Raw genomic sequence first — 16,404 nt, 5'->3', positions numbered from 1 at the left:
AACAAATAAAAAAGAATCATACAGAACCCCAGAAGTATATACAAAAATTGTGTCAATTTTAAAAATTAAAAGAAAATATTTGAAATATTTGCCTATCCTACTTGAGGCCCTGTGCTCAACTCCCTGCATCACTGACATAATAAGGGATTAAGGATTGATATCGATATGGTCTCAGCTTTTCAAACCAGAAACTTGAGTCCTCCTTGAAGTGTTGAGGATGCGTGAATTGCCATTTCACTTATCCCTGTCTTTATGTCTAATCACTGAGATGTCCAGGCCTACTTCCTAATTATTCCTGGACTCTGTCTCTTTTTCTTCATTCCAATTGCTATTGCCCTAATTCAGGACCTTACAAGCTTTTATTTGGATATTACAAGACTCATCAACTTGCTTACTCTCTCCTTACACCCAAATATTTCTGAGCATGTGTATGTGGTACTTGGATTGAACCCCATGCCTCACAATGCTCTACCACTGAGCTAAACCCCCAGCCCTTATTTTAGTATTTTACCCTTGAGACAGGGTCTCACTAAAGCCCAGGCTGCCCTCAAACTTGAGATACCCCTGCCTCAGACTTCCAAGTAGTTGGGATTACAAGTGTGTACCATCACATTGGCTATTCTCAAACTTCTTATAACAGTTTGCCTCTCCTCTCTCATCTGTGCCAATCTATTGTAAAGGCTGATGACCAACTACATGATGACAAATTATTTTTTGTTTGTTTGACCTCTTGGCAGCACTTAATTCTGATAGCCACTTCCTTCTTGAAATACCCTCTTTCCTCTGGTCTTTGAAAGTTCCATTACTCCTATTTTCTACCTCCAATTCTGGTTGCTGTTTCTTTTCTTCTTGCACATCAAAACTGATGAACCTTGAGGTTCTCTTTTTCTCCCCACTTTTTTTTTTTTTAAGAGAGTGAGAGAGACAGAGAGAGAGAATTTTTTAATATTTATTTTTTAGTTTTCAGCAGACACAACATCATTGTTTGTATGTGGTGCTGAGGATCGAACCTGGGCCACACGCATTCCAGGCGAGCGCGCTACCGCTTGAGCCACATCCCCAGCCCTCTCCCCACTTTTTTCCTTTCTTTTTTTGGTACTGGGGGTTGAATCCAGGGCTTTGTACATACTAAGCATGTGCTCTGACACTGACCTTTATCCCCAGCCCCGCTCTCTCCTTCTACCTCAACTCCTACCATAGAGAGCGAGATGAATTATATAGATGATCAAACTCTATCTCCACTCCAAGACCTTACTTTTGAGATAGACTTTTATATTCCAGTGCTTAGATCAGACATCCCCAAATATCCAAGTTTAAAATCATCCCAGTGAACAGCATCTCTATCCATTCTGCTACTCAAATCAAGAAATCTAGGAGTCCTGTCTGATCCCTACACGCACTCAGCTTCCACCACTAGATGAAATTAATAATCAAGTCTTGCATATTCAAATCCCTACTATTATCACTTCAGTCACTGCAATCATCATCTCTTGTTAGGACTACCACACTACTTAAAAGAATCTCCTAGTTTTAACTGGGTACAGTGGCACACATCTATAATCCCAGTGACTCAGGAGGCTGAGACAGGAATATCACAAATTTGAGGCCAGTCTCAGCAACTTAGCAAGACTGTCTCAAAATAAAAATTTCAAAGGGCTGAAGAAGTAGCTCAATCACAGAGCATCCCTGGTTCAATCCTAGTATTTGGGGGGAAGGAGACTCTCCTAGTTGAAATCTTACTGCACTCTCACTCATTCTCTCCAGAGCAGTCCAATGTATAATTAAATATATATGTATACATATCTTAAAATTAATATATTAATATTTATACAGAAATAAATAAGATCATAAGCTGGATGCATTGGCACACACCTGTAATCCCTGCAATTTAGGTGGCTGAGGCAGAAGGATCACAAATTCAAGGCCAGCCTCAGCAATTTAGCAAGACCCTGTCACAAAATAAAAATAAAAATAACAAGGGCTGGGAATGTAGCTCAGTGGTAGTACCCTGGGTTCAATCCTTAGCACTGTGAAAACTAATAAGATCATGTCACTTCCGAGATTAAAACCCTTCAATTGCATTTTGCAGCCTTCAGGATAAAGTCCAAACATCATTCCCTTATGTTATCAACACAACTAACCAATCAATCTTTGCTTCTGAAATACTCTATACCTATTAACCTATTAATGCTACCAACTTTTATCTACTGATCAGATAGCCAAGTTTTTCTGAAACAAGTTATAATAAGGACTGGGGTTGTGGTTCAGCAGTACAGCACTCGCCTAGCATGTGTGAGGCCCTGGGTACTATCCTTGGCACCACATAATAAAGGTATTGTGTCCAACTACAACTAAAAAATAAATATAAAAAAAAGTTATAACAAGCAGGTGATATTAGTTCATTTACATTAAACATACCACTGAGTCCTGTAGTCTGCCTAGTTAAGTGGATTTACAAGATATCTAGTTTTAACTAAATTAACACACAAAATGGGTAAGTGGCTTAGAGTCCTACCAAGAAAATGACTGCAGCCGGGTATGGTAGTGCACTCTTGTAATCCTAGCAGTTCAGGAGGCTGAGGCAGGAGGATCTCAAGTTCAAAGCCAGCAACACTGAGGTGCTAAGCAATCTTGTCTCTAAATAAAATACAAAATAGGGCTGGGCATGTGGCTCAGTGGTTGAGTGCCCATGGTTTAATCCCGGTTCCAAAAAAAAAAAAAAAAGATAATACTAACAATGTAAGCACAAGAGGAACAAAAAAATTGTAGAGTTGATGCCACCAAAAGTATAAGATGTTAAGTACCAAAATTAAGTAAATAACACATTACAGTAAAATAAAACAAGCTGGATATGGTGGTGAATACTTGTAATCCAAGTCACTCGGAAGGCTGTGGTGGGAGGATCTCAAATTCAAGGCTAGCCTCAGCAACTTAGTGAGGCCCTAAGCAACACAGTGAGACTGTCTAAAAATAAAACAGGGCTGGGGATGAGGCTTAGTGGTTAAGCACCCCTGGGTTCAATCCTTATATCACAATAAATGAATGAATAAATTATTTCAAATACACATAATTTTGTAAAACAGAGTATTATAAAACAGATCAATCTAGGCAAATAAGACAAGCAATTCTTTTTTTTTTTTTTAAAGAGAGAGGTGAGAGAGAGAGAGAGAGAGAGAGAGAGAGAGAGAGAAATTTTAATATTTGTTTTTTAGTTTTTGGCGGACACACATCTTTGTTTTTTTTGTATGTGGTGCTGAGGATCGAACCTGGGCCGCACGCATGCCAGGTGAGCGCGCTACCACTTGAGCCACATCCCCAGCCCAAGACAAGCAATTCTTGAGCTACATTTGGCCTTAAGTATCGTATCTTTTAGGCAGGCGTGGTGTCGCACACCTGTAATCCCAGCAGCTCAGGAGGCTCAGGAAGATGGATTGTGAGTTCAAAGCCAGCTTCAGCAATTTAGCGAGGCCCTAAGCAACTTGGTAAGACCCTATCTCTAAATAAACTATAAAAGGGCTGGGGATGTGGCTCAAGTGGTAGCACGCTTGCCTAGCATGCGTGAGGCACTGGGTTCGATTCTTAGCACCACATAAATGTAAAATAAAGATACTGTGTTCACCTAAAAAAACTTAAAAAATTAATATTTTTAAATAAATAAATAAATAAACTATAAAAGAAGGCTGGGGATATGGCTCAGTAGTTAAGCACTACTGGGTTCAATCCCCAATACCAAAAAAAAAAAAATCCTATCTTTGGTTAACTTTATGTTTTTACATTTTAAAAGTTAATAAGTATCATTTAGAAAGTACTTAACACAAAAAAAAAAAACAGATTAACAGCTTCAAGAGGGAGAGTATTATGGAAAGAAATGGAAAACCACGCAATAAGGCAACATTAAGCCCACAATAGGCTGGAACTTGGTAGACACAGAATGAAGCTCTCTAGTTTATCTGCCAGTCCCATTTGACTTATTTTATTCAATTATCCTCTAGAATGTAAACTCTGGGATTTCACCACAAAGACAGCTTTTTGTCTATTTTGTTTACCACTGCTTTTCTAGAGCCTAGAACAGTCTCTGGCACATGGTGCACAAACATTAGCTGAAAATTTAATGAATTACTGTGGTCTACTTAGCTTCTAAAAATAGAAGCTTCAGACAAGTATTCATCATGTTTTTATTTTCCCCCCAAAACAAAGACCAACTGATTTTTACCTTTAGGTTTATTACAGGACCTAGCACACAGAAAACACTATTTACTAAGTGACTAACAGCTATTAATTGTTTACTACGTGCTATGCAACATGCTGAAATGCTTTACAGACATATCTCATTCGATTCCCATATAACAATCCTATTATCACAATTTTAAAGACCAAGAAATGAGGTTCTGAAGATTGACTGGTCAAACAACTATTTATTCAGAATGAAATAACTATATAGAAAAAAAAAATTAAAAGGGCTATATGAAAGGTAAGAACCAATACCGCAGAATTCAGGAAAGCTGCCAGGCACAGTGGCGCATGCCTATAATCCCAGCTGGGGAGGTTGAGGCAAAAGGATCATGAGTTCAAAGCCAGCTTCAGCAACTTAGCAAGGCCCTAAGCAACTCAATGAGACCTTGTCTCTAAATAAAACACAGAAAAGGAGCCAAGTGCAGTAGTGCATGCTTGTAATCCCAACAGAGGAAGCTGAGGCAGGATAATTGCAAGTTTGAAGCCAGCTTCAGCAACTTAGTGAGGCACTAAGAAACTTTGTGAGACCCTGTCTCAAAAATAAAAAATAAAAAGAGGCTGGAGATGTGGCTCAGTGGTTAAGTGCCCCTGGGCTCACAATTCCTAGACCACACCCCCCCCCCAAATATTCAAGAGAGTTCACTTCCAATTTAGAAGACATGAAGTATTTGTGAAAGGTAGCTGGTATTTAAAGTATATGTTTTAAAACAAGATTTTCATAGGAAAGGATGGGTGGGAAGGGATTTTTTTTTTTTTCCTTTTTAGTACCAGGGATTGAACTCAGGGGCACTCAACAACTAAGTCACATCCCCAGCCCTATTTTGTATTTTATTTAGAGTCAGGGTCTCACTGAGTTGCTTAGTGCTAAAGCTGGCTTTGAACTTTTGATTCTCCTGCCTCAGCTTTTTTCCGCTGGCAAAGGATTGCTTTCGCTTTTGCCACTTTCTCCACCAGGAATGCTTATGTATAAAGAAGAAACTCCTGAGTGGAATGCAGAATACATGGGCAAATGCTAAATGGAATAAGACTAGTGAAGTCAACAGTAGCTGAGCATGGTAGCTCATGCCTGTAATCACAGCAATATGGGAGACTGAGGGAGGAGGACCACAACAAATTCAAGGCTAGCCCTGACAACTCTGTAAGACTCTGTCTCAAAATTAAAAAAATAAAAATTAAAGAGGGCTGGAGATGAGCTCAGTGGTAGAGCTCCTATGGGTTCAATCCCCAGTACTCTACCGCACATACAAATTATAATGAGCTCTTCTTCTCTACCATCATCCTAAGTCTCAAAATTGTCTACTCTTATTTACAAATTCGGCCTCATAATCTCAAAAATGACAATTTCAGAGTCACAAAAAGGCTTTTCTTTCCAGAGGAAGAAGATAGCCCTTTGTAGCCCATATTTTGGTCATAACAATACTGAGTAAGTGGCTTCTCCAATTACAGACATGTTAATGAGATGTTCTGAGAAATGCATCCTTAAAAATCCATCCTGAGCTGGGACTGTGGTTCAATGATAGCATCTTGCCTAGAACGGGTGAGGCACTGGGTTTGATCTTCAGCACATAAAAAAAATAATAAACGAAAAAATAAAGTTATAAAAAATTAAAAAAAAAACCCTTCATCCTACAAATAGCACAAAATGTACTTACACAACTTAAATGATATATTCTGTTACACACCTGGGCTATATGGTAGAGCTTATTTTTCCTAGGCTACAAAGCATATTACTGTACTGAACACTACAGGCAAATATAACACAATGTTAAAGTATTTTGTATGTATCCAAACAGAAAAAGTACAGTAAAAATATGGTATTAAAAGATGGGCTGGGGATATAGCTCAGTTGGTAGAGTGCTTGCCTGCATGTACAAGACCCTGGGTTAGAATCCCCAGCACCAAAGGAAAAAACAAATGTGGTGGCACATGCCTATAATCCCAATCCCAGCATCTTGAGAGGATGAGGCAGGAGGATTGCGAGTTCAAAGCCAGCCTCAGCAAAAGCGAGGCACTATGCAACTCAGTGAGACCCTGTCTCTAAATAAAATACAAAATAGGGCTGGGGATGTGGCTCAGTGGTTGAGTGCCCCTGAGTTCAATCAATCCCCAGTATAAAAAAAAAAAAAAGATGCACTAATATAAAGCCCTTACTATTTGAATGGATATTACAGGACTGGAAGTTGAACCAGGTGAGTTAGTGAATAAGCAGTGAATGTGAAGGCCTAGGACATTACTGTATACTTCAGACTTAGACTTCAGACTTAGGCTACAAGAAATTTACAAAAATATTTTTCTTAGATGTGCATGGTGGCACAAGCCTGTAAAAGCCTAGCAACTCAGAAAGGTGAGGCAGGAGAATTGTTATGTTTGAGGTCAGTCTGGGCAAATTAGGGAGACCCTGTCTCAAAAAATAGAAAAGATGCTAGAGCTGGAAGCAGTGGTGCTCTGCAATCTCAGCAGCCCGGGAGGCTCAGGCAGGAGGATCCAAATTCAAAGCCAATCTCAGCAACTTAACAATGCCCTGTGCTAGGCATGGTGGCACACGCCTGTAATCCCAGTGACTCAGAAGGCTGAAGGAGGAGAATTGTGAGTTCAAAGCCAGCCTCAGCAATGAGGCCCTAAAAAACTGTCTCATAAATAAATTTATAGGGTCTAGGATGTGGCTCAGTGATTGAGTGCCCCTGGGTTCAATCCCCAGGACCAAAAAAAAAAAAAAAAAGTGCTGGAGATGTAGGTCTTTTTGTTTCTTCAATAAAAAATTTACCTTAGCTTATAGTAACTTTACTTCATAAACTTAAATAAAAATTTTTCATATTAACAGACTAAAACACATCGTTTAGCTTTAGAAAAGTATTTTCTTTTGTGCTCTACTACTGAGTTAAACCCCTAGCTGCCCCTGCTTTTTTTTTTTTTTTTTTTTGGGGGGGGGGCGGTGTCAGGGATTGAATCCAAAGTGCTGCTTAATCACTCAGCAATATCCCCAGCCTTTTTTATTTTGAGACAGTCTTGCCAAGTTGCTTATAGCCTCACTAAATTGCTCAGGCTGGCATTGAATTTGGGATCCTCCTGCCTCAGCCTCTTGAGGCACTGTGATTATAGGCATTAAGACAGAGTCTGAACAGGTGCCCAGGCCAGCCTCAAACTTGCAATTCTGTTGTCTCAGTCGCCTTAGTGGCTGGGATTACATTCATGTGACACCATACCCAACTCTTTTCTAATGCATTTAAAAAAAATTTTTTTTTAATTTATTTATTTATCTTCATGTGGTGCTGAGAATCGAACCCAGTGCCTCACCTGTGTTAGGTTGAGTGCTCTACCACTGAGCCACAACCTCAACCCCTAAAATAATGTATTTTTTTAAATTTTATTTTTGTTTTTTTAGTTGTCAATGGACCTGTATTTTACTTGTATGCAGTGCTAAGAATTGAACCCAGTGCCTCACCCATGCTAGGCAAGTGCTCTCCACAACTCCAGCCCGATAATTTCTTTTTGTTTTGTGGTGCTGAGGATTGAACCCAGGGCCTTGTTCATGCAAGGCAAGCACTTTACCAATTGAGCTATTTCCCCAGTCTTAAATATATATTGTTGATTTAAAGTATTGACGTTTGAGGAAGACTTTTTTTGTGTGTGTGTATGATGCTGGGGATTGAACCCAAGACCTTGTGCATGCAAGGCAAGCACTCTACCAGCTGAGTTATATCCCCAGCCCCTGTACTTTTTAATTTAACATTTTAACCTTTTTTGCTAAAAACTAAGACAGGCACACATTAGAACCAGGGGCACAGCTTAGTGGAGAGGGCTTGCCTAGCATGTGCAAGGCCCTGAGTTCAATTCCAGCACCACAAAAAAACAAAACAAAAAAACAAATCCACACATTAACCTTGATCTATATAGTGTCAGGATCATCAATATCGCTGTAATCTACCTCCACATCTCGTTCCACTGGAAGATTTTAAGGGGCAGTAACATGCCTGGAGCTTGTCACCTCTTACAATAATATCTTCTAAAGAATACTTTCTAAAGAACCTGAGGCTCTTCTTGAAAGCCTGTTAATTCTTTTCAGAAATGTTCATAAGAGCTGGGGTTGTGGCTCACTGGTAGAACATTTGCCTAGCATGTGTGAGGCACTGGGTTCTATCCTCAGCACCACATAAAGTGATTTTTTAAAAAAAGAAAATATGTTCATGATGATTTGCTTATGCATGTTACTGGGGGTTGAACCCAAGGCTTCACACATGCTAGGCAAGCACTCTACCACTGAACTTATCCGCAGCACAGTTTTTTTATTTTTAATTAGAATTACTTATAAGCAGATACCATGAACATTCCTCTTTATTAATGAAAACCTTCTGCTGTTGAATCCATGTTTCAAACTTGTCTCTTTTTTGAGAGAGGGTCTCATTATGTTGTCAAGGAGGGCCACAAACTCCTGGGCTCAAGTAATCCTCCTGCTTCAGCCTTCTGAGTAGCTGGGACAAAAGGTATGTGTCGACACATCTGGTTGATGTTTTCAAACTTTTTTTTTTGCAGTACTAGACATTATACGCATATCTTCACGGTCCACTAAGATCTATGTCTCCAGCCCTTTTATTTTTTGGTACTGGGGAATGAAGCTTTACCATTGAACTACATCGTTCCACTGGAAGATTTTCAGGGGCAGTAACATGCACGGAGCTTGTTTTTTTTTCCTGAGACAGGGTCTCACTAAGTTGCTGAGACTGGCCTCCAACTTTTAATCCTCCTTCCTTCGCCCACGGAGTCACTCACATTACAGACTTGGGCCACTACTCTGAGCCCGTTCCAGTTTTTATTTTGAGACAGGGTCTTGGTAAATTACACTGGCTGGCCTCTAATTTGCAATCATCTTGTCTTAGCCTCTAGGCGAGCTACGATTACAGGCACGTGCTGCCACACCCAGTATGTTTTCAGAAATTTAAAGGAGCTTGTTAAGTTCTGCAAAACAGTTTTCTTCAGCTATATATTCACAAGGCAAATGGAATATTTCATGTCCATTATAATCTTATGGAATCACTATAATTGCCATCCACTGTTGACTAAAAGGTCATTATGTGCTACATGAGTTTACTCTGGTCTTGCCTCAGTTACTGAATCTTTCTGTGCTTCAGTTTCCTCAACTAAAACATGAGAAACTGGGGTTGTAGTTCAGTGGTAGAACCCTTGCCTAGCATGTGCGAGACACTGGGTTCTATCCTCAGCACCACACAAAAATAAAGAAATAAAGGTATTATGTCTATCTACAACTAAAAATATTTTTTAAAAATAAGAAACAGAGAATTAAAAAAGTTAGGGGCTGGGGATGTGGCTCAAGCGGTAGCGCGCTCGCCTGGCATGAGTGCGGCCCGGGTTCGATCCTCAGCACCACATACAAAACAAAGATGTTGTATCCGCTGATAACTAAAATATAAATATTAAAATTCTCTCTCTCTCTCCCTCTCTCACTCTCTTTAAAAAAAAAAAAAAAGAGAATTAAAAAAGTTAACATATAAAGTATTTTGAAGGGTGCCTAGAACTTAGCAAGTTCCAAATAAGAATTGACTATTATTATAGCTTTCCTACCTCTTTTTTGAGACTCTCACACTCTGGTGAAACCTGAGTTAAAGTACAAACTGGCAAAAAATAATAAAAGTTTAAAAAGCTGGAAAATCGGGGCTGGGGCTGTAGCTCAGTGGTAGAGTGCTTGCCTAGCAAGTGTGAGGCACTGGATTCGATCCTTAACCACACTTATGGGAGGCAGGCTTCTCCAGAAGTCCCCCCAGGCTTCCCTTCACATCTTACTAGCCAGAATGGCATCATATGTTCATGCCTAAGTCAATCATTGTAGAGGATGTCAGAATTATAATGATTGTTTTAGAGTTTATATTAATCAAGACCTACTACCCTGGGGCTGGGAAAAGGGCTGCCAGATTCCTAGTTAGCAAAGTAGTGGGAATGGTGATAAAATAACAAGTATCTGCAGGGTGCAGTGGCAGACACATGTAATCCCAGCAACTTCCAGAGACTTGGAAGGTTGAGTCAGGATGGGAAGTTTGAGATGAGCCTCAGCAACTTAGTGAGGCCCTAATAAAAAATAAAAATGGGGCTGGGATTGTAGCTCAGTGGTAGAGCACTTGCCTCGCACTTGTAAGGCCCTGGATTCGATCCTCAGCATCACAGTAAATAAATAAATAAAAATATATTGTGTCCATCCACAATTTAAATAAATAAATGAAAATGGCTGGGATATAGCTCAGTGGTTCAGTGCTGTTGGGTTCAATCCCTGTTTATCGCCCACCCCCCCCAAGAAAAACAAGTACCTGCCAAGACTAATGAGATTTAAGTCTTTGCTAGGGAGGATCAGGATAAAGTAAACCCCCAAAGCTGCAAGCTTCACTATAGAGATCTGTTAAGGGCAATGAACCTTAGAATAGCAGAAGAAGTATAGGATATAGGCCAGAGCTGGAGCAGAGAACACATGGGAGGCAGTAAAACAGCAGACTGTGGACTTGGAAGGTAAGGGCAGGCCATGTTAGTATCTTTGGCACCCACAGGATGTAGATTATCAGCCTTGGACTAGTCGCCTAATCTTCTCAAAGCCTCAGTTTGTCATTTTAAATGGGGATAACCCAAACTATCTCGGATTAGATGTCAGGATTAAACATTAGTCCTATATTAGTTCTAACCCCATGGTAATATGAAAAGTAAAAAGGCTGACAACCGGGGGCTGGGGGATGTGGCTCAAGCGGTAGCGCGCTCGTCTGGCATGAGTGCGGGGTTTGATCCTCAGCACCACATACAAACAAAGATGTTGTGTCCGCCGAAAACTAAAAAACAAATATCAAATAAATTCTCTCTCTCTCTCTTAAAAAAAAAAAAAAAAAAGGCTGACAACCAAAAAGCCAAGGCAGGACAACAGGGGAAGCAATATCACAGATGGAGCTGATAGGGGCAAGTTACCTACATCTAGACTAAAAATTCTCTTCAGGACCCTAGTCAGATTTTGTTGTTCTATTGAAAAACTTTCACCTTGAATTCTACCAGAAAAGTACTAACACCTGAAAATATTATTAGAGGTTTATGTGCAGCAAAATTGGTAAGAACCTCACTCCTAATTTGGTTGCTTATTAGTTGTCATCTCTCAGATTGCTTCCCAATCTATTCTACTAAGCTTAATAAATATTATTTTCTTCTCTTTGAGGCACTTATGTTTCTGAAACTGAAGACCAACACAAAATCTATAACAAATATAACAACAAAAGCATCTATAATAAAAGTTCCCAAGATCAATTTTGTTTTATTTTGATTTCTTTTTTTCCAGTGCTGGGGATCGAACCTGGGGCTTTACCACTGAGCTATATTCCCATCCCACTAAATTTCTGTCATTAATATATAAAGCTGTAGCTACTCATACAGGCCTATCATTTCCAGAGGATTCCGGAAACCAGAGCACTTAGGGAAAAGGAACTAACATTATTGAAGGTGGAAAGAAATCTGATATTTACAAAGCCCTTATTAGGCTCCAAACAACTTGACAACACTACCATCTTTCTAGGTACTGAAATTTGAACCCAGGGGTATTTTACCACTGAGCAAATCCTCAATCCTTTTTTATTTCGAGACAAAGTCCTGCAAAGTTACTTAAGGCCTTGCTTATTTGCTGAGGCTGGCCTCAAACTTGCAATCCTCCTGCCTCAGTTTCCTGAGCCACTGTAATTACAGGTTTGCACCAGTGTACCCAGTCCTTTCCTATTTTTTATAAATGAGGAACAGAAGGCTGAGAAATGAAGGGAAATAACATTTATTGTGGATTATGCTAGATACTTTCCATATGCATTGTTTCATCTGTCAATTAAGCGACTTCTCTGGATGAAGGCTAAAAATCGGTAGGCCTGATTTATAAAACCACATACGATTTAAAAGTCACTAAAGGGAATATTTATTTTGCTCAGGACCAGAGATAACACAAAATTCTATAATTCCACTTAGTTCCCCCACACAACAGTTGGGGTCAGCAATTCACTCTGAACTTTTCTGGTTTCATTCAGACTTCAAAGATTTAAAAGTGGGCACACACACAAATAAATAAATAAATAAACACACACAACCTTTACAACTTTGTGTAGGGTTAAAAGCTTCCTATCCCCTTCTTCCAGTCCAACCACTAGAGGGCCAGGCCATAAAAAGCCTTTAAAAACTAGGGCTCTGGAGTGATCATCTTGGATCACCCACTGTATATGACCTTGGGTAAATTACTTTACCTAAGCCTCAGTTTTCCCATCTGTAAAACAGGAATAACTGTAGTACCATTATCATAAGATTGTACAAATTAATTAAAACAGGACAAGTAAGGCAGCCGAACAATGCCTGCACAGACAGCTTAGCAAATTTAACAGTTTTCGATGCTGTAGACGGATAACCATTGGTGGTTTTGTCTCTAATTCAAAGACTTCGCCATCGTAACCTCGTGGGGCAGAGGCCTTGCCAACCAGAGTCCCCACAAAAGGATCAACAGGTCTCTCTTCTTCTCCCATTCAGGACTGATCTGGAAACCTTAAGTCCCCGATCTTATGTATGACCAAGAGGTCTTGGCCTCTGGTTCTACCACAACGAAGACTGTCATTCGGAGTCTAATGGAACCACCCTGTTTCCGCCTCGGCTAGATAAGTTCTGGCCTTCAGCGGCCCAAGCTGCCCTCGACCTGGCTGCCCCTGGTTACCGGTCCAGAAGTGGCTCGCCCAGAGACGCAGATACGACTTCCCTGAGTTCAGGAAACCCACTGAACCTAGTCAATTAGAGCGTCGGCCAAACACACGACCGGAGAAGGCTCCCTTGGCTGTGCCCAGGCCTGCCGCCGGGAGCCCGTCCCCCAGCCCATTCTCGGCGCAGGCTAGAAGGTGTCCCCCTTTCTACCCCTTCAGTACGTGAGGATTTAGACCCGAGGCTGGCACGTGGGGGCTCCAGGCGTACCAAGGTGTCCCCGGAACCAGCCCCCGAGGACTGCTCCCAGCACGGCCATAGTACGGCTCCAAATTGGCCTGAGGGGCACTCCCGGCCTGGTTACTCTTCTCAGACCTATCTAGAGAGGCTTTCAGACATCTTCTGCAGATCGGGGACACGCGCTCGCCAGACCCACACCCCCAAACTGCCTCAACCCATGCACCCAACTGCCCGGTTTCCTTACCCATCGCGGCACCGCTCGCTCAGACTTGGCGGCGGCAGCTGCGGTAGCTTCAGCAGACAATATGGCGGATCTGCGGGACGGCACACCGAATAGGACAAATTCACCCTGGGACGAAACGCATTTCCCCCCTCCCCCCCTCCTCGCCTAGATTACGCTAAAGAAGCGCATTTAAAGAGACCGCAGCCAGTAACGGTGGGGAATAGGGATGAAACACTAAAGTAGTGGCTGGGTGAGGAGAAATTGGAAGGAATGCATAATAAAGAAAGTTAAATGTGCCAAATTCTCGGCACATTCTGTTACTGTTTTTTCTCTGTAGTCTGGCCTCCCCCAGAAACTTTTTCGCCCAGAAACTCATCCCTTCCTTTGGTAATTAAAGCCAATTACAGACCCTGAACTGAATAAGAGTAAGGAATCATCTGGAGAGGAATAGTGACTCACTCAAGGCCATAGAGATAAGGAAAGGAAGAAGTCAAGTCTAAACCCAGGTTTTCTAAGTCCAACACCCAAAGCTGTACTTAAGACTGCAATCTTATTGGGAGATTAAGAAATAGAAAAATAGGGACTGGGAGTATATATATAACTCAGTGGTAGGGCACATACTTAGCATGCCCACAGACCTGGCCTTAACACCAAGCACCAAAAAAAAAAAAAAAAAAGAGGGGGGGGGGGGCCTTGCAGCAAGCCTCTTGAGGGCAGGAATCAGTTTTATATTGTTCACCAGTGTATGGCCAGCACCTAGCTCAGTATCTGAGACATGGTGTTGGATGAATAAACAAATACAAAGGACAGTAAGTAACACAGAGCAAGTGGCATGATCTCCTTTTTTACCAATAAAGAAATAGAGGCTGGGAGCGTTTATGTCATGTGCCTTTTGAATCAAGAAAATGGCTGGACAGAGTGCCTATAATCCCGGTGATTGAGGAGGACCAATGTTTCAGGATAGCCTCACAACATAGTGAGATTCTGTCTCAAAATTAAAAATAATAAAGGGCTGGAGGGGGGCTCACAAGTAAAGCACCCCTGGGTTCAATCCCCCATTACCACAAGAAATAAAGAATAAAAAAAAGTTATGGCTGGTACCCATTAGGTATTAGCTCCCTCTCCACACTGGGGATCAAACCCAGGCCTCATGAACTCTACCAAGCTCTACCATTGAACCATACCTCTTTTTTTTTGGTACCATGGATTGAACTCAGGGGCACTCAACCGACCACTGAGTCACATCGCCAGTCCTTTTCTGTATTTTATTTAGAGACAGGGTCTCACTGAGTTGCTTAGTGCCTTGTTTTTTGCTGAGCCTGGCTCTGAACTCATGATCCTCCTGCCTCACCCTCCCAAGCTGCTGGGATTCCAGGCTCCAGATCTCCTTTTTGGCATAATGAAATGCTGGTCCACCCATTTTTTACCTCAACCTAGAGCCAGGTTATGTCTTCAGGTCACAGGTCCCAAAAAGGACCTAAGTTTTAGAGAGAGAGAGAAAAAAAAAAAAAAAAAAAAAAGGCCTATGTTTTAGAGAATTTTTTTTTTTTAAAAAAGGACCTATGTTTTAGAGATTTTTAAAAAAAAAAAGGACCTGAAGTACCTGTTATCTGGTGCCCAGGGACTGTCAAAACAAATAGCCAACTCTAGTTGTGTGTTTGGCCCATTCAGGGAAAAACTCAAAAGGTAAACTGTAGGGGCTGGGGATATAGCTCAGTGGTGGAGCCTGTGCCTTCCATGTGCTAGGCCTGGGTTCAATTCTCAGCACCAAAAAAAAAAAAAAAAAGTAAACTGTCTCAAGGTTAGGAAAGGGAACATTCTATTTCCCTTCCTATTGTCACTGCTTAAGGTCAGATCTCATCACTCTGTTTATCCTGCCTCCAGATTCTCCCTTTCCCCACAGTCTGTTAAAAAGCAGAAATGACCTAAACCAGGCGTGGTGGCTTAAACCAGGCGTGGTGGCACATGCCTGTAATCCCAGCAGCTCGGGAGGCTGAGGCAGGAGGATTTCGAGTTCAAAGCCAGCCTCAGCAAAGGCATGGCACTAAACAACTCAGTGAGACCCTGTCTCTAAATAAAATACAAAATAGGGCTAGAGATGTGGCTTGGTGGTTGAGTGCCCAGAGTACAATCCCCAGCATCAAAAAAAAAAAAAAAAAAAAAAGCAGAGACCTAATAGTGCCACACCTTGGTTTAGCAACTTCCCACTCTCTGGGTGCCAGATTAAGTAATGCCCAAACATTTCAATCTGGTACACAAGTTACCAGGTTCTTAGGCCACTCCCCATCAGGCAAACCAGGCTTCAAATATATTTAGGGAAACTTTTTTTTTCTCAAATATACTCCTATCTTCTCATGTGCATTTGCATATACTGTCCTCCACCCCTTGACCCTGTAGCAAGTATTCACTTTTTTTTTTTTTTTTTTTAGGTACTGAGGATTGAACTAAGCACTTGACCACTGAACCACATTCCCACCTTTATATTTTATTTAGAGACAGGATCTCACTGAGTTGCTTAGTGCCTCACTTTTGCCTAGGGTGGATTTGATCTCACAATCCTCCTGCCTCAGCCTCCAGAGCCACTGTGTGTGTGTGTGTGTGTGTGTGTGTGTTGGGGGGGGGTGTATGGGTATGTGTGTGTGGTGCTGGGGATTGAACTCAGGGCCTTGTGCATGCAAGGCAAGCACTCTACCAACTGAGCTATCTCCTCAACCCCTGAGTATTCACTTTTAAGACACAATTCAACAATTACCCTTCAGAGAAGCCCACCTTTCTAATCAGGGTTCTGTCCTCTGTTTCTACAATACTGGGAAGCCAGATTTAAAGACAGGTAGTCAGTGTAGTTAGGTAAATCGGGTCTAATATCCAAAATGGAGGCCATGTTGAGAATGAATTCCGGGAAAAGCAGAACAACTCTTGGAATGTTAATGTCCCCAAGGCCCAGAGCCCACCCCAAAGAAATGTTAATGAAACAGCTCCCAGCAAACTTGAAGATGCCTACCCAAAAGTCCTAA

General features: G+C 41.3%; 1 protein-coding gene across 1 annotated transcript in view; it reads right to left on the bottom strand.

Annotated features, from left to right (window-relative positions):
- Window positions 1-13,491, bottom strand: part of Kpna6 (karyopherin subunit alpha 6) — a 59,416-nt gene extending 45,925 nt beyond the window's left edge. The window contains exon 1 of the mRNA XM_027937055.2: window positions 13,412-13,491. Coding sequence (XP_027792856.1) covers window positions 13,412-13,415 — 4 coding nt within the window. The 5' untranslated portion in view covers window positions 13,416-13,491. The remainder of the gene's footprint in view (window positions 1-13,411) is intronic.
- Window positions 13,492-16,404: the final 2,913 nt, after the last annotated feature.

The sequence above is a fragment of the Marmota flaviventris genome, chromosome 10 (genome assembly GCF_047511675.1).
Source record: "Marmota flaviventris isolate mMarFla1 chromosome 10, mMarFla1.hap1, whole genome shotgun sequence".
NCBI classification, from domain to species: domain Eukaryota; kingdom Metazoa; phylum Chordata; class Mammalia; order Rodentia; family Sciuridae; genus Marmota; species Marmota flaviventris.
This window is presented reverse-complemented; position numbering and strand designations above follow the sequence as displayed.